The sequence below is a fragment of the Podarcis raffonei genome, chromosome 12 (assembly GCF_027172205.1).
Source record: "Podarcis raffonei isolate rPodRaf1 chromosome 12, rPodRaf1.pri, whole genome shotgun sequence".
NCBI lineage: Eukaryota > Metazoa > Chordata > Lepidosauria > Squamata > Lacertidae > Podarcis > Podarcis raffonei.
Window position 1 is genome coordinate 28,231,102 of NC_070613.1, and position 22,632 is coordinate 28,253,733.

General features: G+C 45.7%; 1 protein-coding gene across 1 annotated transcript; it reads right to left on the reverse strand.

Annotated features, from left to right (window-relative positions):
- LOC128424077 (serum paraoxonase/arylesterase 2-like) lies at positions 1 to 18,190 on the reverse strand. Its single transcript, XM_053409881.1, has 9 exons — positions 18,040 to 18,190; positions 10,440 to 10,510; positions 7,537 to 7,592; positions 6,283 to 6,448; positions 4,996 to 5,122; positions 4,157 to 4,357; positions 1,448 to 1,529; positions 863 to 991; positions 1 to 454 (listed from the first exon to the last, which is right to left on the reverse strand). Exons 1-9 carry the CDS (start codon positions 18,111 to 18,113, stop codon positions 296 to 298), a joined length of 1,065 nt encoding a protein of 354 aa, XP_053265856.1. The 5' UTR covers positions 18,114 to 18,190; the 3' UTR covers positions 1 to 295.
- Positions 18,191 to 22,632: the final 4,442 nt, after the last annotated feature.

The window sequence follows — 22,632 nt, forward strand, 5'->3', positions numbered from 1 at the left end:
TTAGCATCCATTTCTTTATGGATGCAGGCATTACTTGAGGTTCTCTGTTAAATTACACTGTCAAAAGAAGTCAACATAATCTTCCAATGTTGCTGCTTTCCTTTTAAAAAACATTTTTTTTCTTGTGTTACCTCCTTCTTGAAGTGGGTGGTGGGTGAGGAAGGCCAGGAACATTCTTGTCAACTTTTATTGCAAAGTGTTTTGAAGTTAGCCATTTGAGAACTGCATCTGGTAGGAAGCTTGGCTCAGATTAAGGCTGACCTTTTCCGCTGTGACAAAGTCCAGGATGAGCAAACTACAGTTCACAGCGAAGAGCTCTGTGAAACACGGTGCCGATAAGCAGCTGATTGTCGTATACATTTGCAACTGAGCACGCCTGGATTATTGACCCGTCGTCGACATACACTTGGGTGACTACAGGCTTCTCAGAAAGGATGCCCTGGATACGTAGGACCTGAAAAATTGTGAAGAATAACATCAGCTAGTCTGACACATGCTATAAAATCTGTGCTAATGAGTCATGAGGCTGCCTTCTGTCACTACAAAAATTCCACATTAACACAAGTTTGGTCTGAAAACTGTTCAAAATAAGTTTAAAGAACTAAAAAGGTCCTCCTGTCAAATTTAAGGCAGAATCTTCTTGCTAAGGATGAATACCATCTCATTCCAGAGTGGCTTACTGTCCCCCACCCCATTGATGTTGGACTTCATCTCCAAACCAGCACAGCCAATGGTCACAGATAACTAGAGTAACCTAACAACATCTACAGGGACAAAGTCAATCACCCATGCTCTCATTTATGCTGGCTGAAAAGCTTCCACACATTTTATCACACATCTTGCCAAAATAGTTCCTACTAACCTCTGAACCAGGAAGGTTTTCTGGATCATAGGAGATGAGTTTCATGCCATTGGGATGGCATCCCAGCCAAAGGTCTCCAGTGGAAGGATCGACCGATATGTTGTCAACTACAGATTCCACTGGCAATACCTGAAGCACACAGAAGAAACCACACAATGTGTGAGTAAAGCTTGCAGCTGACATATGCAATGCTGAAAATTCATTCTTTTACCCATAGCTAGCATTGTTTGCCTGACAACACACTTTAAAAAAATTATTTTTATTTATACATTTTTAAAAGTACATCTCGCTTTTCACCACGCTTGTCTCGAAGTGGCTTACAACAATAAGGTACGCAATATGCAAAATTTAAAACGTAAATTAAATCTCCAAAATTTAAAACGTAAAGGCAGAGGAGTATAACACCTGAGAAGCATTCAGATTGCAAAGGCTTCACTAAAGGTAACAAATGGATGGGTATGCATGCACACACATTCTAAACACAAAATAATATTGATGGGTTTGTGTGGAGGAGAGCAGCCTAAAGTCCATGGTTTGTTACAGCATACCTGCATTAGGCTCATTTCTAAACTGGCCATGGCTTACCTTCAGAGGAGTTAAACTCAAATTCTCATGCTTTTCAAAGATGTGAATGCTTAGACCAAACAAGTCAGCAACATAGACGTACCTTGAAATGAAATGAAATGGGTGAAAGTCTCTTTCATGAACGCCTTTTTAGTTACAGGTAAGAAAATAACTTTGGCTTGGAACACAATGAAATATTTCATGAATGCATTCATAAGAGGAGCTCAAAACAGACTGCCCTGGTGATTTACAGTGCCAGGTGTTTTTTTTTTGGGGGGGGAGATACTAATTTGTGCAATCCTCCTTCCTTCCTCTGGGAAATTCCTAAAATAGCAATAAGTTTACTTATGGCAGGGGTGGGAAATCTGTGGCCTTCCAGATGCTGATGAGCTACTCCCAGCTTCTACCATCCCTGAACATTGTCCATGTTGGCTGGGCTGGTGGAAGTCCAACAACATCTGGAAGGCCACAGATTCTCCACCCTTGCCTTGTGGTAACTGATCCTAGAGATTCACCCCTAGGATGAGGGAGGCAAGCACAGGCAGCACCGCGGACTGCTCCAGTTGGACTGTCCCTTCCCTTATTCAATTTTACATGCTATATAATCTGTCTTAGTACTTTAAGATTGCAAACCGCTTTGGGTGTCTTGGCAGAAAGGCAGTATATAAATGCAATGGATAACTAAATAAATGGGATGTTACCTATGTATTCCTCGAAACAGCAAGGAAACCAAAGATCCTGAAGAACCACCAGACAGTTCTCCCTATATTCATCCTTGCTAACCCATCTCAATTGGAGAGCATGCTCTCAAACAACGGTATTCTGGATTGGAACAGTATTGTGGGCTCATGCACTCTGCATGCCTCCTCTTTTTGGAGGGGGGAATGATGGTTTGCTGTTATATCCAAACTATGGTTTGCACAAACAAACCATTCAGATGCAACACCATTTGATCTGCTGAGAGGGGGAAGGAAGAGGGGCTGTTCTGGTGCAAGGCTAGTTCATGCAAACAGGGAAATGTGCACTTGGTATATTTGGGGGCGGGGAGGGGTTCCACTATCAATTATCTGAGAAACAGTTATTTTATTTTTCTGACCTAAATAGAAGTATGTGAGTGGCGTGGGGAGAAGAGTCCTTATCATTCACACATTGCTCACACATTGATTTAGCACATTTAAAAGTTAATCCATCACTTCATTTTCACATTAAGGTTGATGTCAAATATGACATTAGCACTTTAGTTATTACATTTCAGGAAAACAAACACCACATTAGTTTAGCAAGCAGGGCTAGCAACTAAAAAACAGTCGTGTGCCCATCAGATTTCTTTTTTTAAAAAGAAGCATCTGTTTGGAAAAGAAGCAGAAAGTGTCAGTACTTTAATGTCAACAAGAACCAACCCACTCTGCTGCTTGACGCTGTTCTAAAAACAGCTCTGGAAAACGCAATGTGCTTGGACCAATGGAGGATGTTATGTACTAACCTTGGATCCTAGAACAATAGGCAAGTAGGATCCTAGAATGCAACCAACAACTGATTGGCTTGCAGGAGAAGACCTATCAGGCTCCAGGAAGAAGTTAATCAGCCTATTAGGCTGGTATATGCAACAACTGATTGGCCTGCAGGAAAAGACCAATCAGGCTCCAGGGGGGAAGCAGAATCAGCCAATCAGTGTAAATAATGTATATAAAAGCCTGAGGTCTGGGGGGCAATTCAATCACTGTTTTACAAGCTGCAATAAAGAGCATGAAATCACTACAGGACTCTGAGTATATTTCAGAGGACCACTGTAGGGACTGCCACCCACCCAACTCCGTGAGAGTCACATAGGCATTTCTTGGATTTTCTGCTTGGAGCTCAAGTGAAAAAGCTTTCCATGCAGCAGTGGTAGGAAACCTTTGGCTCTCCAGATGTGCTGGGCTACATCTCTCATCCCTGACCCCTATCTATGCCGGTGAGGAGGACAGGGGGTGTAGTTCAACAATATCCAGAAGGCCAAAGGTTCCCCACACTTGCAAAAGATTATCAAGGTGTGTCCTGCCTTCCTCTAGCTTCTTCACGGGCCTGGGTTCAACTAACTGGTCCCACCAGCAGAAGCCAACACAAGGATTTCAGCTCTCCTCCCCCTCCTTTCCCACTGACTGGGGTGTGTGTGACAGGAGGACAGCCTGTCAGCTGGGGCAGGAGAGGTCAGATCGCTCTGTCAGTGAAAAGCAGTGGAAAATTTCCTTAGCACTATGTTGAATTCCTCCCTTAGTTGGTACAGTAGAAGATTGGTTTCCGGGGGGAGAGGAGGAAAACCCTCCAAATAACTCATGTGAGTAAAGAAGGGTTACTATCCACTGGCTGGGACCCAAAGCTAGTACAAACATAGACCCAGATAAGTCAATTTAAATATTAACAGTGAAATGCTATCGTGCAATGTAGACACTCAGATGAATTACAGCTTAAACCAAGAGACAATGAGTTGTACCTTCTGTTTGTTCACTTTATTTTATTGCCAAGATAAAAGTTATCAGAGATATCAAGGCATCATGAGGGCCCCCTTACTGCTCTTTCTTTAGTTGTAATGTATGTGGGTTTTTAAAAAACTGTGCTTAAATGTGAACTCTCTTTCCTGTATTTATGTTAGCCTCCTTGAAGACTGCATTGACTAAAGGAGAGCAATATTTTTTTTGAAAAAAAAATACCTTTACAGCGTATAAGTCATGCCAGCTGCAAGATACCTACTTCCCGTCAGGTGAAATGTTAATGCCATTGGCAGAGTAAAATCCTGACGCCACTTCTTTAACTTCTTTCGGACTGTAGTAGACAACATTTGTCCAGGTAAGGCCTAGGAATGTTTCCAAGTAGATCAAGATGAGCTCTGTGAAATAGTGGTCATTGGTGGCATAGAAACTGTCAGGACCCAGAGCCACAATATCATTCACACTAGGACAAAAAAGGGAGAAGAGTAAATAAAAATACGGTTGTCACCTAAGCTGCTATGTAGAGACATAGCAAGTTGTATACCAGACATGGCAAGGTTTACAGGCAGGCGGGCTTATTCAGTTTTCCACCTGTCTTCCCTAACTTGTTGTCCTCCTGATGTTCTTGGAACAAAACTCCTATCATCCTTGCTGGCTGGGGCTGATGGAAGGCACAAGTCTGTGTATGAGCATTCACAATTGCATACCATACCATCATGCAAGCCAAGAGTGATCTCAGTTCCCTTGAGTGCCAGACCTTATTCGGACAAAATGGTGCCATCCACACACAGGAGGAAGGTATCAGCCAACACAGGGTGCAGGAGGGCAGGCAGTGGGGAACCTGAAGCTTGCAGAAGTACAAACAAAACTCTGCAGAAAACCCTTAATCAGGACTGAACATGCCCAGCGAGTGTGGAATGCTGACCAACTGAAAACCGAGGGCAAAATGGAACCCTGGGCAGAATCCCTGCATGGCGCAACATTTCATTGCGGGTCCAGCTTGCAAGTAATAAGTAGCTGTTCTGCATATTGCGCAGAGTGCTCTGCATAAATCAAAACGGGCTCTTCAAAGGAAACAGAATTGTTTTAGATATTATATACCTTGGCAGAAGCTCATGTTTGATCGTTTTCAAGTGCACCAGAGAATTGTCGTCCTCCACGAATTTAAATAGCTCCACCGTTGACTTCTGATGCGGGTGATTTACGACAAAGAGGTACACAGTGTCATCTAGGGAAAGGCAAAAACTGAATGAGTCTGACAAAACAAGCAATGAAGTATGAGTGAACTTATGGAGAACGTATACGGGGAAATGAAGCAGCTCTCAGCAGCTGCCCCGTCTAGGGATCTCCTAATGTAGCTGAGAGAGGCTACTGCACTCCACTGTCAAAACACAATCCGTATGTATGCTGTGCCCATTTCCATCAAATCTTTAAGTGGAAGGATGTGATGGCCATGCTGTCTCCCGCATGTTCCTTCCCCTACATTCCCCCTCTCATACCTGCAGGATTCCAGGGCCTGCACAGAAGCAAACAGATATCATCTCCTATGACCACTGCAACCTCCAGTTTGCAACCCGCAGTCAAGCCTACATACAGAAACAACTTGAGCATACTACCATTCTTTCGGATGTGCATCTAAAACTGAAGTCACGAGCCAATGCTAAGCACTTTTAAAGCTAAGCACATGGGAACATTCAACAACATTTCGGGTATAGAGAACCTGCGGTTCTTCAGATATTACAGGACGGCAACTCTCATCAGCTCCAGCCAGAACAGGCAGCGGTCAGAGATTATGGAAATTGGAGTCCAACAGCATCTGGAGTGCCACAGGTTCCCCATCCTTGGTCTATAGCAGGCATGGCCAAACCTGGCCCTCCAGCTAGCTGTTTTGGGACTACAACTCCCATAATCCCTAGCTAACAGGACCAGTGGTCAGGGAGGATGGGAATTGTAGTCCCAAAACAGCTGGAGGGCCAAGTTTGGCCATTCCTGGTCTATAGGGCATTCTTGGAGGCAGCACCCCAGCTATGGAACTCCTTGCCAAGGGAAATCAGGCAGTCCCCCCTTTTACCTGATTTCAGGAAATGTGCAACAACGTTTAAAAAATAAAATTATCCAGGGCTTTAGCCAAGAGTTTCATGACATTCTCGTGGTTTAAACTGCTCTGTATAATATAATATAATATAATATAATATAATATAATATAATATAAGATATGATATGATATGATATGATATGATATGATGTTGTTCTGAATTGTTTCATTCCATTTTATTGTTATCAGCTATCCTGAGCTCCCTTTGGAGAGGAAGGAATGGCTATAGATGTGAAACAATAAACAGAATAAATACTATTTTATCAGCCTTCCTTATGGGCAAATCTACTTACCATCACCGATATATAAGCTGATCCCATGAGGGTTAAAGGATGCCAGATCAAACCCCCGGCTGATTCTCAGCTCAACAGGTCGAGGATTGTCTTCTTTTAGATCCATAAGAAGTATTTCTCCCCTTTTATTAGGGGCAAGCGATACTATCCCGGGGTATTTCAAACCCTTTACAAACAAAGAAAGCAGGCCTTTTGTCACATGAAGGGTTAGGAAGATCTCAGAGAGAAGTTTTCATAACTCATCTGTTTTCCTTGGATAGTCACTGAAATGCTACGCTGTGGTCCTCCAAATGTTGCTGAACCACAATTGTCATCATCCCTCACCATGGGCTGCACCGGCTGGGTTTGATGGGAGCTCCTGTCCGGCAACAGCCAGGCGGCCACAGGTTAGCCATCGCTGCTTTAAAATAGCTATGTAAAGGTAAAGGGGACCCCTGACCATTAGGTCCAGTCATGACTGACTCTGGGGTTGCGGCGCTCATCTCGTTTTACTGGCCGAGGGAGCCGGCGTACAGTTTCCGGGTCATGTGGCCAGCATGACTAAGCCACTTCTGGCGAACCAGAGCAGCGCACGGAAATGCTGTTTACCTTCCCACCAGAGTGGTACCTATTTATCTACTTGCACTTTGATGTGCTTTCGAACTGCTAGGTTGGCAGGAGCAGGGACCGAGCAATGGGAGCTCACCCCGTCGCGGGGATTCGAACCGCTGACCTTCTGATTGGCAAGTCCTAGGCTCTGTAGTTTAACCCACAGCACCACCCGCGTCCCAAAATAGATATATAGTCCAGGTTTATTAGGGCTTCCCCTAAATTCCACCAATAGATGGATTACAGTATCCCTCAATGCCTTACTGTGTGGTAAGAGAAACCTTACTGTGTGGTAAGTAGAGAAACCATGTAGGGGGGGACTCAGCCCTGCTGCACCAGTCCACTTGGGAGAAGGCTTTGATTGATTGATTGATTGATTTTACACTACTAAGTAGCTTTTAGCCTCTTAGCATGCTGGGGTGGTGGGGGAAGACTAGTAATGGTGACCTAATCTTCATGCCCACTCATGCACCCTTTAACCATCAGTCTCTAATGAGCACCCCTGCATTCTGCCCAGTTACGTACAGTGTGAAAGGCATTCTGTTGAAAACAAGGGTTGTGTTTGTGTGGGAATAGATCTGGCCTGCAATTTTCAAGTATTCCTTCGGTGCATTGCGAACGCAAGCCCAGCCTTCCCTGAAAGACAAGCCTGCTGGGATAACTTACAGAACTAATGAAAGCCAGGCCATTAGGAAGTATGTCGATATCTTCCGAGCCAGTTTCTGCAAAGGAAAAAGAAAAAAGAAAAATCTCGCTCAGACACATCCATACAATGCAGTAGAGTGCAAGGTTGCTTCTTTTAAAGTACTGGGACATAGACTGCATTATTCTGAGTCGGGCCGTTGCACCTTACACGTGTGTAAGAAACATGCACCATGGAAGCAATGAGAGAACAGCCCCACTGAACTGTTACTCAGAACCCCACACCAAGGAGAGACAGGAATTCAGAGGCGACAAGCTGGGCCAATGCTAAATTCTCTTTTATCTGCGGCTGGAAGCTGCAAAAGGCTCTGGTTGCTATGGTGATCTTTGCCCATCCACAAAAAGCAAATGCAATGGAGAGGAATGGCTGAGAGGCTAGCTAACCTTCAGCTGGGAAATGTGCCAGGGGGAGGGCGTGTTGCGTAGGCCAAGGCTCTTGTGAAGATCTCGGGGCTTGGCTCTATCTGCTGACATGTTTGCTCTGCATTGGCATTAGGAGCACACAACTTGTCACAGCTCTTATCGTGCACAAGTTCAACTCTCTCTCGCTGGCACACAATGCCAGCGTGCTCAGAATATCACCCTCCAGCGATGCTGACTCAGCACCCTCCGTAGGCTCCCTGAACTTAGCTGAGGCACACACTGATAAACCCCTTAGGCAATATCTGACTTTCTTGTCAAGAGTTGAAAGAACAGGCAGCAGACCCTCTGCTAATCTCAGGGCCCTGGCAAACGCTCATCCCTGCCACACCCTGCAAACAGCCTGCCTTCTGAAATAAGGGGTATGGGAAGTCTGGTATTATTCAATACTGAAGGTATTATTATTGTGGTTTTGCCAGAACAAAAAAATAATGGAACACCTAAATATCAGTCCATACAGAGCAAACCACAGTGCTAAAATAAAATAAAATAAATATTTCAGTGTTCTTTTACTGCCAAGAATTACTAGTTATAGAAGAATTTGAACTTATAAGGGACTCACGCTAGGTGTAGCTCACCTTGGTAACAGAACCTGTAACGATTGGAATGTCAAAACTAGGACTTGGAAGGCCCAGGCTCAACTCTCTGGGTTATCTTCAGCCAGTCACTGTCTGTTAGGTCAACCTACTTCACAGGGTTGTTGCAAAAGATTTTAAAAAGGGGAAGGAAGAGTGCATGCCACCATGATCTCATTGGAGGAAAACATGGGATAAAAACATAACCAAAAAAAAAATATTTTGTGGCAAACACAGCTGCTGCATGTAGATTGGTGTTTCCTCAGCAAACATGGAAAGTGGGGGAAACATGCATTCAGAAGTGGAGGAATCTTCAGAGACAGGGTCCTCAGGCGTGTGCATAAGGGTGTATCTGTGGCAATACCAATGTCATAGCTGTCAACTTTTCCCTTTTCTTGCGAGGAATCCTATTTGGAATAAGGGAATTTCCCTTAAAAAATGGAAAACGTTGACAGCTATGACCAATGCACACACAAAAACTATGTTTGCTGCATAGAGTGTGCAGCTGGCCTCAGCCACTAAGGAAGAATGCATTGCTCAATCCTTACCTTAGGTCAAGCTTGCAACAACTGCACCAAATCTTTGAGCCTCTGTACAAGAACTACAGCTTAGAGCAGGCTTCCCTAACATGGCACCCTCCAGATGTTTTGAACTACCAGTCTTATCCACCCCAGGCAGCATGGCTAAAAGTTGGGGGTGACGTGAGTTGTAGCCCAAAACATCTGGAAGGTGTTGAGGGAATGACAATTTAGAGAGGAGTCCCATCCCCAATACAGTATACTTTTGTCATATGCCAACTCTCATCATTTGATTACATTATTGATGTGAGACAGGAACAACTTCAGCTGTCATTTCAACATCTCTTGAGTCAACCGTGTCCCCGACAGCTTCCAGAAACCGCCCCTGTCTAAGGCATGTTGCCAGCAGATCCAAGAGGATTGCAGAGGGCCAATTCAAGAGTGTCGGTTCAAATTGGTACTCTGGTGGTTTTAAGAAAGGGTAAGCATTTACAGAGTACTAGTTCCCCCTGGATTTCAAGTGTGCGACTAAGTCAATAAACACAAAACATCATAGGAAGCGGCCTAGTCAAGACTGTGTATCGTCTACACCAGAGGTGGCTGATTTGTGCCAAGGTTGCTAGATTACAACTACCATCAGCCTCAGCCAGCATCCCATTCAGGGATGCTTCTTCAGAGTCTCCTGTAGAAGGGCTTAAACTGGAAATATCAGGTATCAGCCCTGGGCTGCTTGGCATGCCAGCTGAATGAAAGGGTCTTTACCACAAATGCCTATCTGTTAGGGTTTTAAGTCTTGTTTTAAATGTGTCTTTTGCTTTGTGCCTTTAACGGCTTTTAATTATCGTAAATTGCCTTGAGACGGTGTTTTAGAAGGCAATTAATAAATCGACAATAATAGTAATAATGCAAAGAATGCCCTCAACTAATTGAGCTAAGGTCCCTGCATGGTCATTTACTTCACTGGTCTTCAACTGGGGGGCTGCAGCCTGACCCAAGATGGGATGCAACAGGAGCACGACTATCATGCATGGAAATATATGGTAAGAAAAATAGGAAATAGGTCCCCAAATGGATCTTGGAATTAAACGTGAGTCTGAGAAGGCTGAAGATACCCAATTTAGTTTTCACAACCAGCTTGCAGACCCAATCTCTGTTCTTTTCTGCACAATTCCATATAAATACTATTTACGTAACAATAATACTAATGAAGCGCCTCTAAAAACAAAATCAAGTACAAAAATTGAGACGATGTAAATCCCTCTGGAAAGAGGGCTTGTTTAAATAGGCATAGAAAGGATGGAGAAAAGAGAATATGGAGGGAATAAACGCAAACAAAAGCATGCAGGAGACCTACCAATTCCTTTTATAAGGTGGCAGTTTGGAAGCCGCTTCGGTTTATATTCTCGCGAGGCACACAATCTATGTCTGGAGGAGAAAGCAAATATAAACGTAGACTTAAAATGGGAAATATGGGAGAGCAAAATCTGCCCCATCTAGTCCAGCATCCTGCCGGCCACAGTGACCCATCAGATGCCTCCAGGAAGCCCACTCACAGGGCAAAGAGAACAACCCTCTCTTGCGTTTGCTCCCCAGAACTGGTACCTTGGGCTCTGGCTGGTCAACTATTCACCTTTAAATGCATTGTGCCCCTCTCCCTAAAGGGCTTTGGTGCATGCATTCCTCCCTATAGCTTTTCTGATGGGTTCATTGCCAAATTCTACCTCCCTTCAGAGGACACTTAGACCTCCTTTGTCTGGAATGGAATGCTCCCAGTCAGTATAAACTGGATATAAATGGCATGATTAATCCAGAAATGCCTTGAGTCTTGCAGAGCAGTCCTAGACATGTCTACTCAAAATTATGTCAACAAGGCTTGTTCTCGGCTAAGTGGGTAGAGGACTGAAGGCTTAGATCAGGGGTCAGCAACCTTTTTCAGCTGTGGGCCGGTCCACCGTCCCTCAGACCATGTGGTGGGCCGGACTATATTTGGGGGGGGGGGGAATGAACGAATTCCTATGCCCCACAAATAACCCAGAGATGCATTTTAAATAAAAGCACACATTCTACTCATGTAAAAACACGTTGATTCCTGGACCATCCGCAAGCCGGACTGAGGCGGCGATCTAGCCCCCGGGCCTTAGGTTGCCTACCCTTGGCTTAGATACTAAGCCATCACCAGGGTGGGTGGGTGTGCAGTGCATCACACAGAAGAGTGCTTCGGGGAAAGGACTGCTCTTTAATGAGGGCAGGACAGTCAGAACTGCAACTGACACTGGCTTTAACTTTAATAACTTGTAATGGAGCTTGTTTTCCCCCTCCCTTCTCCCTCCCATTCCTTCTTTCTTCCATGTGTCAAGTCTTTTTTAAGACTGTGGGCCTTACCAAAAAAGCAGCAACACCAAAAACAGTTCTAAGCCCCTGAGTGTCTTTTTCATCCAGCACTTCCAAAACCAAGAACTATCATGCCCCTCGATTTCATGACTGTATGAGTTGCCATTGTTTTAAGGAGACCCAGATGTTTTCTGTTGCAGAGGCTAGAACTGCCTTTTTGAAGCCAATGAGGTAACTATGTGGAACCGTTGCGGGGGGGGGGATACTTTTAGGACATGTCAGTACACCACACACCCATGTCTGCCTTTATCTTTCCCAAAAGTTTGCAGCATGGTGAGCAGATGATTGAAAGATATGGTGCTAAGCTCAGCTCCCAGCAGCAGTAGCAAAGGAAACACCTCTGTTCTTGTGGTGTCGCCCTGTTCCCCAACGCCCTGTTCCCCAACACTCACCGCTGAATATGCAACACCATCAGTATTGACTTAATAGTGCCATTGAAAACATGATTTGGAAGCTAGGAAAACTTGGGAAAGGTAGGAGGAATCATCCACACCCTGCTTAGCTTTATTGCATGTTATGCCGTCAAATGCATGTATTAAAGGACCTTTGAAAAGGCTTTAAACCAGACTTCCTCAACCTCGGCCTTCCAGATGTTTTGAGACTACAATTCCCATCATCCCTGACCACTGGTCCTGCTAGCTAGGGATCATGGGAGTTGTAGGCCAAAAACATCTGGAGGGCCGAGGTTGAGGAAGCCTGCTTTAAACTAAAGAACCATCTCACTTGGTAGCAGTCATGTAGGGCAGAGTGTTTTCCATACCTCCCCACTCCCTGCCCCAAATATTTTCAGCTTCATTTGTAGCAATGAATGGGTGCCAACAGCAAATTGTGAAAGTTTCCACACACAAAAATAGCTTTGTCTACTAAATAAACAAAAGTAAAACAAGAAAGCTAAATAGGGCAAGCTGATGCAAACTGAAATTTTACTCTCTTCGAATTAACATAATTAAAAGATTGCCAGCAATGGCAGTGATTATATGACTTTCCTTTTATTGCAGAACAAATTTCCGCTTGGGTGGTGAATCACATTCAGGTTAGACAGTTCATAGACTTCCTCAGGTGCACACCATACATTTAAAGCATATTAAAAGCACACACACACACCCTGAAGATTCCTGGAAACTGTAGTTTATCCCTCACAAAGCTGCACTTCCCAGTACCCTTGCCAAACTACTGTTCCCAGGATGCTTTGGGGCAGGGGGAAATGTGCTTTAAATGCATGTTGTGTACAATATCTCATTGAAGATCTCTTGGGAAATGGAAAGCCACAGTTAATTGGCATTTTTATGCCAATGCACAAGAAAGAGCGTTGGCACTTTGGACTGCATTCACTGACTAGGTCCAACTGCAGCTTTTGGTCTCCACACTTTTAGATTCAGGTAGGTAGCCTTGTTGGTCTGAAGCAGTCAAAATAAATTAAAAAATTGTCCAGTAGCACCTTAGAGACCAACTAAGTTTGTTCTGGGTATAAGCTTTCCACCCAGAACAAACTTAGTTGGTCTCTAAGGTGCCTCTGGACAAATAATTTTTTGATTTATTTGGTCTCCACAGTTTGAGTGGTAGCAACCAGCAGAGATAATTCAGGTATGAGCAATGCAAATGGTGACAATCCAACCTGTGCTTGTTTCGGTGTAACCCTGTGGACACAGTAGAACGCTAAAGCACATTGGAAGCTCATTCTTTTCCTCAGATAATTCTGGGCATGGTAGTCTACCCATCACAAAATTATAATTCCCAGGAACCCTTAACAAACTACAGTGCCCAGAATTCTTTGAAGGAAATAATGTGCTCTAAATGTGCTTTAAATGAAGAGATATCAACCCTGTGAGACATGTTAGACCGAGGTGGCTGATGCTAGTGAGCTTTGTGGCTCAAGCAGTTGGAACAAACTACATTGAAAGACTTGGGAAATGTTTGTTTTGGACAATCAATGGTTTAAAGGGAAAACTTCTCAAATATTTAAAGAGATTGCTCAAGGGCAGACTGGACAAGGCATTGTCAGATCACCTAAAGGACAGGCAAAATACGGTGGGCTCAGGTTACAACAATGATCGCTTAGGGTACAACCCAAGAGGAAAGATCTTCTACCTCACTGCAATGAATGGAAGCTACAGAAGGGTACTCCTGCACAGCTTGCTTTCAATTTAGTGGGGCTTGCACAAGAGATCTTCCCAGTCAACTGTGCTCTTACAATGGCTGTCTGGGGGGAAAAAACCTCCTGGTTCAGTTCAATTAGGCAATGGAGGACTCTGTGGAATTTCCCCCCTAGAAGTTTCAAGAAGGAATTGGATGGACAGCTGTCAGATATGGTTTAAATCAGCGGTGGCTAGCCATTTCTGGCCTGAGGTCTGCAGTTACCTACTGCCAGCTCCCCAAGGGGTCAGAGCAGAAGTGGGCAGGTCCTCCCCACAATTTCTCTCTCTCTCACCCACCAAGCGACACGACCTGCTTCCATGCAGATTAGCTGAGAAGAGCTATGCTTCCTCACACAGGAGTCCCTGATGATGTCTCAATAAATATTTCACAGAAAATACTTCCAGGGATTCCTAACATTGCTATCTGCTGGAAGGACCACATTAATAGAATACAACAGACAAAACCATGGCTGCCCATGCTCTATTCCACAGCAGTCTCTAGATAACAGTTGCTATCCCTTTGCCTTGCTCCAGTTCTTTTTTTTTTTTACAACTTCAATATCTACCTCCACTTTACTGCTGTGTTAGCAAGATTGCAACATAGCAGGCTTGCACTGCAAAGCCCTCTTGTCACAGTGTACATAACCTGAAATGAGTATACAGTACATTTCCATGGCACTTTAACCAAAGATTCAATGTACAGTGGTACCTCAGGTTACATACGCTTCAGGTTACAGACTGCTAACCCAGAAATAGTGCTTCAGGTTAAGTACTTTGCTTCAGGATAAGAACAGAAATCGTGCTCTCGCGGTGCGGCAGCAGCAGGAGGCCCCATTAGCTAAAGTGGTGCTTCAGGTTAAGTACAGTTTCAGGTTACGTACGGACCTCTGGAACGAATTAAGTACTTAACCTGAGGTACCACTGTACATTTACTTGGAAATAAACCTGGGTGTCATCTCTTCGTTCTTCACCCTAGTAAGGAATGTTTGCATCCTAACCTTTTTAAAAAATCTTTTGTATTGCAGCAACGCTTTTCAACTCCCCATGAACACCCCATTATATTTATTGTGTTTTGATACGGTTCATCCTCGCTAGGAAGGATTTTGCACAACTGGTTTTGTTTCCTCTGAACACGCACCGGGAGTTACTTCTTGCATAAATGCTCTCATCAGTAACACAAATATGCAGTCTTGGCTTAATATCTTCCCGCTGGAGTGGGAAGCCTATGTGATCCCTCTGCAGTTTGCAACAGAATAACGGGGCCTCAGTATCACTGATGTGCAGCTATTTGAATTATGCTGATTCCAGCTGTGACAACAGTACACTTACCCACCACTGCTGAGCAATGAGAAACTCCATATTCCTCATTCAAACCCAGATTGTGTAGCATATAAAACTGTTATCTGAAGGCGGGTAGCTGGTCGTGTGAAAAAGAAAACTGCTTGTTGCTGTCCAGGTTTACTAAAGTAAAATATGATGCCATTGTTATCTCCTTAACTGCAGGTTTCCCTGGCTATGTTTGTTTATTATGCCCTCTTATAATTTTCCGCCATGTGTAATCCTGCGAGATAGCTAGTTAGCAACCCAAACATACATGCAAGTGTAATGAATGAACTAAAATGAATGGGACCCATTTTAAGGCAAACGTTTTAAGTTTGGGGATGTTTGGCTGCCTTATTCCACACATTTGCAACCAAGAGGTCTTAACAAATAATTCTCTACAGAGAACTATGGCAAGCATTATTGCAAATTATGCTCCCTGGTCAAACTGGAAATGAAGGTTGTCATTGGCTGTTGACAAGAGTGCATTAACACCGAGAGGTTAGTTTGCGAACCAAAGAGCATTCATGCCAGATCACTAGGGGTATCACAAAGCAAAGCGTCTGCAGATCAAGAAACAGGGACAAAAATTAAAAACAAATAAATGGATATTCCTTTTCTTCCCCTCCACCCCTCCCCCCCGCACCAAGCCCAGAGGACCGCAAACCTCTTCCTTCCAATTAACTGTCCAATTAGCAGAGTGCTTACTCACAAACCAAAATAGATGCTGGCTTCATAATTAGTTTATATTACATTTATGCACCATTCAGAAGGTTGACATTTAACAACCTTTGTCCTTCAGCCAGAACAGAGAGTCTTATTACTCCAAACACAAGACAAAGTACATAAGTAACTGCAACTCAGCCCTGCAAAGTAATATGAAATATGAAACTGGTGATTTTTTGCCCAGGCACTCCCACTTCCAGTGCAGGAATCCAGTTAAAGGAAAACTGCATGAGAAAGTAACCCACAGGAAAAAGGAAGGCCTGTCATTTCCTTCTGTATGCCCCCTTTGCTCTTGAAAACCAGACTTCCCTCCTATTAACCCACCCCCAGCTTTATGTACGACTGAGGCAGTCATATCCACACCATACATTTAAAGCACTCTTCCCAAATAATACTGGGAACAGTAGTTTGCTAAGGGTGCTGACTGCACAGAGCAATTTCCAACAACGAACTACAGTTCCCATGGTTCACCATGCCTGTAAAATTGTATAAGAACACTTTTTAATGCTTGGTGCAGTCTCAAGACTTACAGTGTGTGTGTTCTCATCCATTTAAAGCACTCTTAAAGCACACTCCATCAGTGGCATAGCGTGGGGGGTGCAGGGGGGGCCGGCCACACCGGGCACAACATCTGGGGGTTAGGGTTAGGGGGCGCAAATCCACGGGTTAGGGGGCGCAAATTACTTGCCTTGCCCCGGGTGCTGACAACCCATGCTACGCCACCGCACTCCATCTTGGCTGTGAGTCCTGAAGACCTGTTCCCTACCTTGCTGGCCATTTTCCAGCTGGCTTGACTGACTCCAGCTGCAAAAGCTGAACAAACTCTTGGGTTAGGGTGCTGTTGGGGGGTTGTTGCTGGTTTTATCCATGTCTTTATTTTAGATCTTGGGATTTATGTGGTGGAAATAGTTGTGCATTTTTTAATCTTTTATTTATTGTTTATGACTATCTTTGTTATGTCATAGTCATGTATTTTTCAGGCTGTAAGCCGCCTTCGGCATGGTTTAAACTGCGGAAAGGCATCATACAAATAAAATTAAGTATGCATATATAAACTCAAGGTTTGCTGCGCTCATACATGTGTTGAGCAGAAGATGCAAACAAGTACATTTGCAACAGCCTTGGCTCATTGGGGGCCACAAATGGGTTTAGTTTTCTCGCTACCTCTACCTCAACTGTGTAATGAATTTTGCCAAGAGTAGCAGCAAAGCTTAGTCAGTGCAGAACTTGACATTGTTGCAGCAAAGACACTTTCCCAAACCTCATGAATGTAGAGTAGCTTCTTGTGTGTTGCAAGGGGTGTTGGGGGGGGGAGGAGTGCTTAACCCTTTCCCCAAACTGAATTTTAGGTGGATTGCTGTCAGTTCTCTCCAGCAGATAGGAAGAGGCCATTTCCCTACCAGCTGGGCTTACTTTCAAATTCTGGAGCCCAAGGGGAGGAAGTGAGAAGAAGAACCTGTTAAAATTGGGGAAACTGGCAGATAATGAGTTAAGCATCCCCTCCCCTCCCCCTTCCATTCTTTCGGAAACAAAGAGAGCCTCAGTGCCTTGTTCTGCCCACAGCAGGGATGAGATGCAAGCAAGCAGCAGCCGACCCGCTATTTTAGGAGGGGCAGAAGACATTGAGATGACATTATGTATCTTGCCCAGAGAATCTAGGCGCTACGGCTAAACAAAGGGTCGAGGCTTCCAGCCGAACCCCCACCACGTTCTAACCTAATTTAACGGAGGAAACTTTCCCAGGGCCCAACAAGGCAGTTCGTCCTGAACTCTTCTCTTTAAAACAAGAGGGCCAGAAGCCAGGAAAGCAGCGAGCTCCCTCAGTTTTGAATCACACGTCTTAGGAACCGTTTTCTTCTTTTCTTTTTTAACGCCTGGATCAGACGGCCCCAAAATTTACGCTTTTGCTGCTGCGTTTCCTTCTAAACGCGCAGCAGAGGAGGCTGCAGAGTCCCAGCCACTTGCAGCGCGATCCTATGGCTCCTAACTCCGAAGAGAGCCCCGCGGAGTTCAGCGGGGCTCTGACGGCCAGGGACCAGCTTTCGGCTGCGATCCTGCTGCTGCTGCCCACGTTTTCCCTGGCGGTAAAGCGCGCCACTGAAATCGCAGGATGGCACCGTGAGCGAGCGAGGGGGCGAAAGGGAACCGAACGGCAGATCCCCAAACCAAAGAGCACAGTCGGATCTAACGCCTGCCTGCGCCTCCTTTTGCGCCTCGCTTCCTCCCTCCAGCCCCGCAAGAGGGTTACAGGCAATCGGGGCAGCCCGATCCTATGCGGAGTGAACCTCCATCTGAACGCGATGAACTCCCGGAGCGAGTCCCCCACCCGGGGATTACTTCGCCAGTAAACAAGCCGAGCGCGGCGCCGAGGGAGCAACTTACCGAAATCCCATCAGCCTTTCCCCGATCAGGGCGCCCAGGACCCCGACGACAGCGAGTGCCAGCAGCTTCCCCATGGCTCAGCCCCCGACGGTCCGCAGGCGACTGTCAGCCGGCAAATTCAACAGGAAGTTTCCCCGCCCGCCTCGGATTAAGCCGCGGACTCGGCAGCGCCTCCCACCTGCGCGAAACCGCCCCGCCGAGCCAAGAGAGTGACCGCAGCCCCGACGAGACGCGTCTGGGGCTGCCCTGCCCTCCGCCCCGCCCTGGAGAAGAAGAGCGGCGCGAAGGGGGCGGAGGGAACGCGGCGCGTGGAAGCGAATTATGGGCAAACTGAGAGAGCGAGACTGTACCACGGAAGAGGCGCCGCGCAGCCTTGTCGCCTGGAGGGGAGGAGGCCAAGAGTTCGACGGGGACGTGCTGGTTTCCCGCCCTTTCTGTGAGGCCGAGGTGGGTCTAAGGGCCTCCAGGTTTCGCGGGACTTCAGCTCCAGTCCCACCCAGCCTGGTTGCTGGTCAGAGATGATGAACTACAGGCTCCCCATCCCTGATGTATGTCTTTTTATTCCACCCTTCCTCCAAGGCTGTGGTTCCCAAACTTAGGTTCATAAAAAGACTGCCTTATGCAGTGGTACCTCGGGTTAAGAACTTAATTCGTTCTGGAGGCCCGTTCTTAACCTGAGGTACCACTTTAGCTAATGGGGCCTCCCGCTGCGCCACTGCATGATTTCTGTTCTCATCCTGAAGCAAAGTTCTTAACCTGAGGTACTATTTCTGGGTTAGCAGAGTCTGTAACCTGAAGCGTCTGTAACCCGAAGCATCTGTAACCCGAGGTACCACTGTACTGAGTCAGACCATTGGTCCACATTAAGTTAAAAGGTAAAAGATCCCTGGATGGTGTAATCCAGTCAAAGGCGACTATGGGGTGTGGCACTCATGTCGCTTTCAGGCCGAGGGAGCCGGCGTTTGTCCACAGACAGCTTTCCGGGTCATGTGGCCAGCATGGCTAAACCACTTCGGGCACAACAGAACACCATGATGGAAGACAGAGCGCACAGAAATGCCGTTTACCTTCCCACCTATTTATCTACTCATGCTGGTAGGCTTTCAAACTGCTAGGTTGGCAGAAGCTGGGACAGAGCAACAGGAGCTCACTCCATCACAGGGATTCGAACCACTGACCTTCCGATCGGCAAGCCCAAGAGGCTCAGTGGTTTAGACCACAGCGCCACCAGTGCCCCTGGTCCACATTAAGCTCAGTAGCATCTGCACAGATTCCAGGGTCTTAGGCAAAGAGTATCGCCCAGTCCTACCTGGAGCCATCTGTATGCTCCGTCACTGAGCTATGGACCTTAAACTCCGCACGCCATGGACCACTTGGTAAAATTGCCAAGGACTACATCATTGGTTGTAGCAATTGCAGTCCACGGCATTAGATGTCATATAATTATTGTATTTCAGACTACAGTGCAATGCAATATAATGTGCTTCTCCACTCCGTTCAAGTCTCTTCCTCCCACTTGTCATGTGTGCTCCATCCTGGAGTGGCCACATGCTCTTGCTTTTCACAGAGATGCGATATGGGAACCATGCTGGCACATGGTGGCTTGCATCATCTCCTACCACACTTACTCTTGCAATAACCTTGAAACAGGCAAACTTTTGCAACTGAGCCATGATTTAAACCCAGCTCTTCTGTAGTTAAACTATAAAACTCGCTCCCACAAGAGGCAGTGATGGCTGCCAACTTGCATGGCTTTAAAAGAGATTGGACAAATTAATGATGGATAAAGCTTTTGGTGACCACTAGCTGTGTTGGCCATGCTCTGCTAATAATGTTTCTGAAGGCCAGTTGCTGGAAACTCCTGGAGGGGAGAGTGCTCTTGTGCTTAGGCTCGCAGGTTTCCCGCAGATATCCGTGTGGCCAGCATGAAGACAGGATTTTGGACTCAACAGGCCACTGATCCAGGAGGCACTTGTTATGTTCTTCCCAGAGCCGTCTTTCCCATTGGGCTTACTGGCGTGTTGCGCCAGGGCGCCGGCCTCTCAGGGGCACCCCAGTGAGTGGGGGAGCTGTGCAGCTTTGCCGGCGCTGGTGGCCTCTCCTTTCCCTGCACGCCCATCAGCTGCGCCCTGTCAACCATATGGCTGGCGGGCGTGCAGCTTGCCTCCCAAGCCTCCACCTTCCAAAGCCTCCATCAGAGCAATCCCCATAGAAGCTTAGGATGGAAGCTGCACCCCACCAACTATATGGCTGGCGGATGTGCAGCTTCCTTCCCAAGCCTCCGCAGGAGGAGAGCGATCCCTGCAGAGGCTAGGGAAAAGGTTGACAACTCTGGGAAAGGGTTGGGCGCCAGAGGGATCTTTGCACCACAGTGCTGGATGTTCTTAAGACAGTCCTGGTTCTTCCTGTTCTAAATCCCACACTCTTACTCATTTCACTTTATTGGTAATTTCTTCAGGCTGCGATTGGCAGATTGTAGTGAAATAGGAGCACAGTGTTTTGCAACATAAATTCTCAGGAGTGGAAAGTTCATAAACGTTCGTGACACCAATTTGCTGCATACACGGTTTCTCCAAAGAATCTTGGGAACTGGAGTTTACCCTTTCACAGAGCTACAATTCCCAGATGTCTTTGGGGGGAAATCATGTGCTTTAGGTGTACCTGGACTTGACATCTTTCCGCAGGGCCTGCAAGACAGAGCTGTTCTGCCAGGCCTTTGGTCAGGGTTCAGTCTGACTCCCTCTCCCCTTTCATAAGAACTTGCATGAAAGTGGCCTCCCAATTTTTCTCACAGGCCCATATAAGTTCAGCACAAACAGTTGGGCCTGGTGAGCATTTAAGGTCCCCAACCCTAATCTGCAGGTTGCCATCCGATTGGATTTTATTCTGATCCTGATTTGAGGATGTATTTTAATTGATTGTCTGATTTTATGTTAATGTATTATACATTTGATGTTAGCTGCTCTGAGCCCGGCTTTGGCTGGGGAGGGCGGGATATAAATAAAATTTATTATTATTATTATTACTACAGTGGTACCTCAGGTTACATATGCTTCAGGTTACATACGCTTCAGGTTACAGACTCCGCTAACCCAGAAATAGTGCTTCAGGTTAGGAACTTTGCTTCAGGATGAGAACAGAAATCATGCTCCGGTGGTGCAGAAGCAGCAGGAGGCCCCATTAGCTAAAGTGGTGCTTCAGGTTAAGAACAGTTTCAGGTTAAGTACGGACCTCTGGAACGAATTAAGTACTTAACCCGAGGTACCACTCTATGATATACTTTGCACTCACATCCTCGACATGTTAGCCAGTGTGTAGGGAGAAGTATTCAATGATATTATGAATCTGCAATCTAAATTGGTTTTCACGTCATCTGCTGCTTTGTGAAATCAAGGCCTTGGTAATTTTACTTCTACAAGGAAAGATACCTGGACTTTCAGAAAGACATCATATATACCAGGCATCCCCAAACTCGGCCCTCCAGATGTTTTAGGACTACAATTTGCATCATCCCTGACTACTGGTCCTGTTAGCTAGGGATAATGGGAGTTGTAGTCCCAAAACATCTGGAGGGCCGAGTTTGGGGATGCCTGATATATACTAATAGTGAGCTTATTCTACAAGTGCCTACCCTTAGTGTAACTAAAATGGCACTGTCCATACACAAGGGAGAAGTGTCAGGAGGCTCAAGGTGGGGCGACCCATGATTTTCTGGTGTACAAAAAGAGATTTGGTGAGGGGAACAAAGGGAGCTAAAAATCCCCAAACAGCTCAGTGAGCAATAAGCATGCTCAGTGGGCACAGAATACTGCTTGACTCTTCTGCAGGGAGTGAAGGAATGGAATGGAATAGCCCATGAAAGGGCATGGCTGGCTGACCAGAATGCTGACCAGAAGCAGTCCACACTGCAATATTTCGTTGCTGGTCCCCAAACTTGAATTAAACCTTACCCTTTACTCCAGAACTCTGTTGCAGCTCATGTTGTCAAGTAGTCCAGAAACCTGGTCAGGTCTGCTTCTGTTTCCTTAACAGGATTTTGATTTGACAAAATCAGGAGATGGAGCTTTCTATGCCATTAGTCCTACCACACACAAGTCAGAGGTTCTTACCCCTGCATCTCCCCATCCAGATAAGCAAGAGGCATTTGTACAGTTCAGGGACGCATTCCAGCCAGACCAGATTTGCATCTCCTGAGCAAGACTAATGCTCTGCGTTAGTATATAGGAGATCAGACTTTTTTATGTTGTGGAGTTAAACAAATATTAAAGTACACCTGTTGTTTCTACTGCAATCTGGAAAATCTGGTGGTTTTGTTTGGGGTGTTTTTTTGTGATGGGTTGTATTTTAATGCCTGTTTGAAAACTTTTCATTTAAACTGCAAGAATGATATTCACACGCCTCATATATCACCTCGGATCAGTGATCACATTGTTGTCATTTCAGGTGGCTCTAAGGTTTGGATGTGTGCCGCCATGACCTTACCATGGCATTGTTGAGACGTTCAGCCCCACCCCTATGCTTTCTCCTGAGGCCCCATCTCTACACAAACAGCACTGCCCAGACTTAGTCGTGAATTTCATCGGTATAGAATGC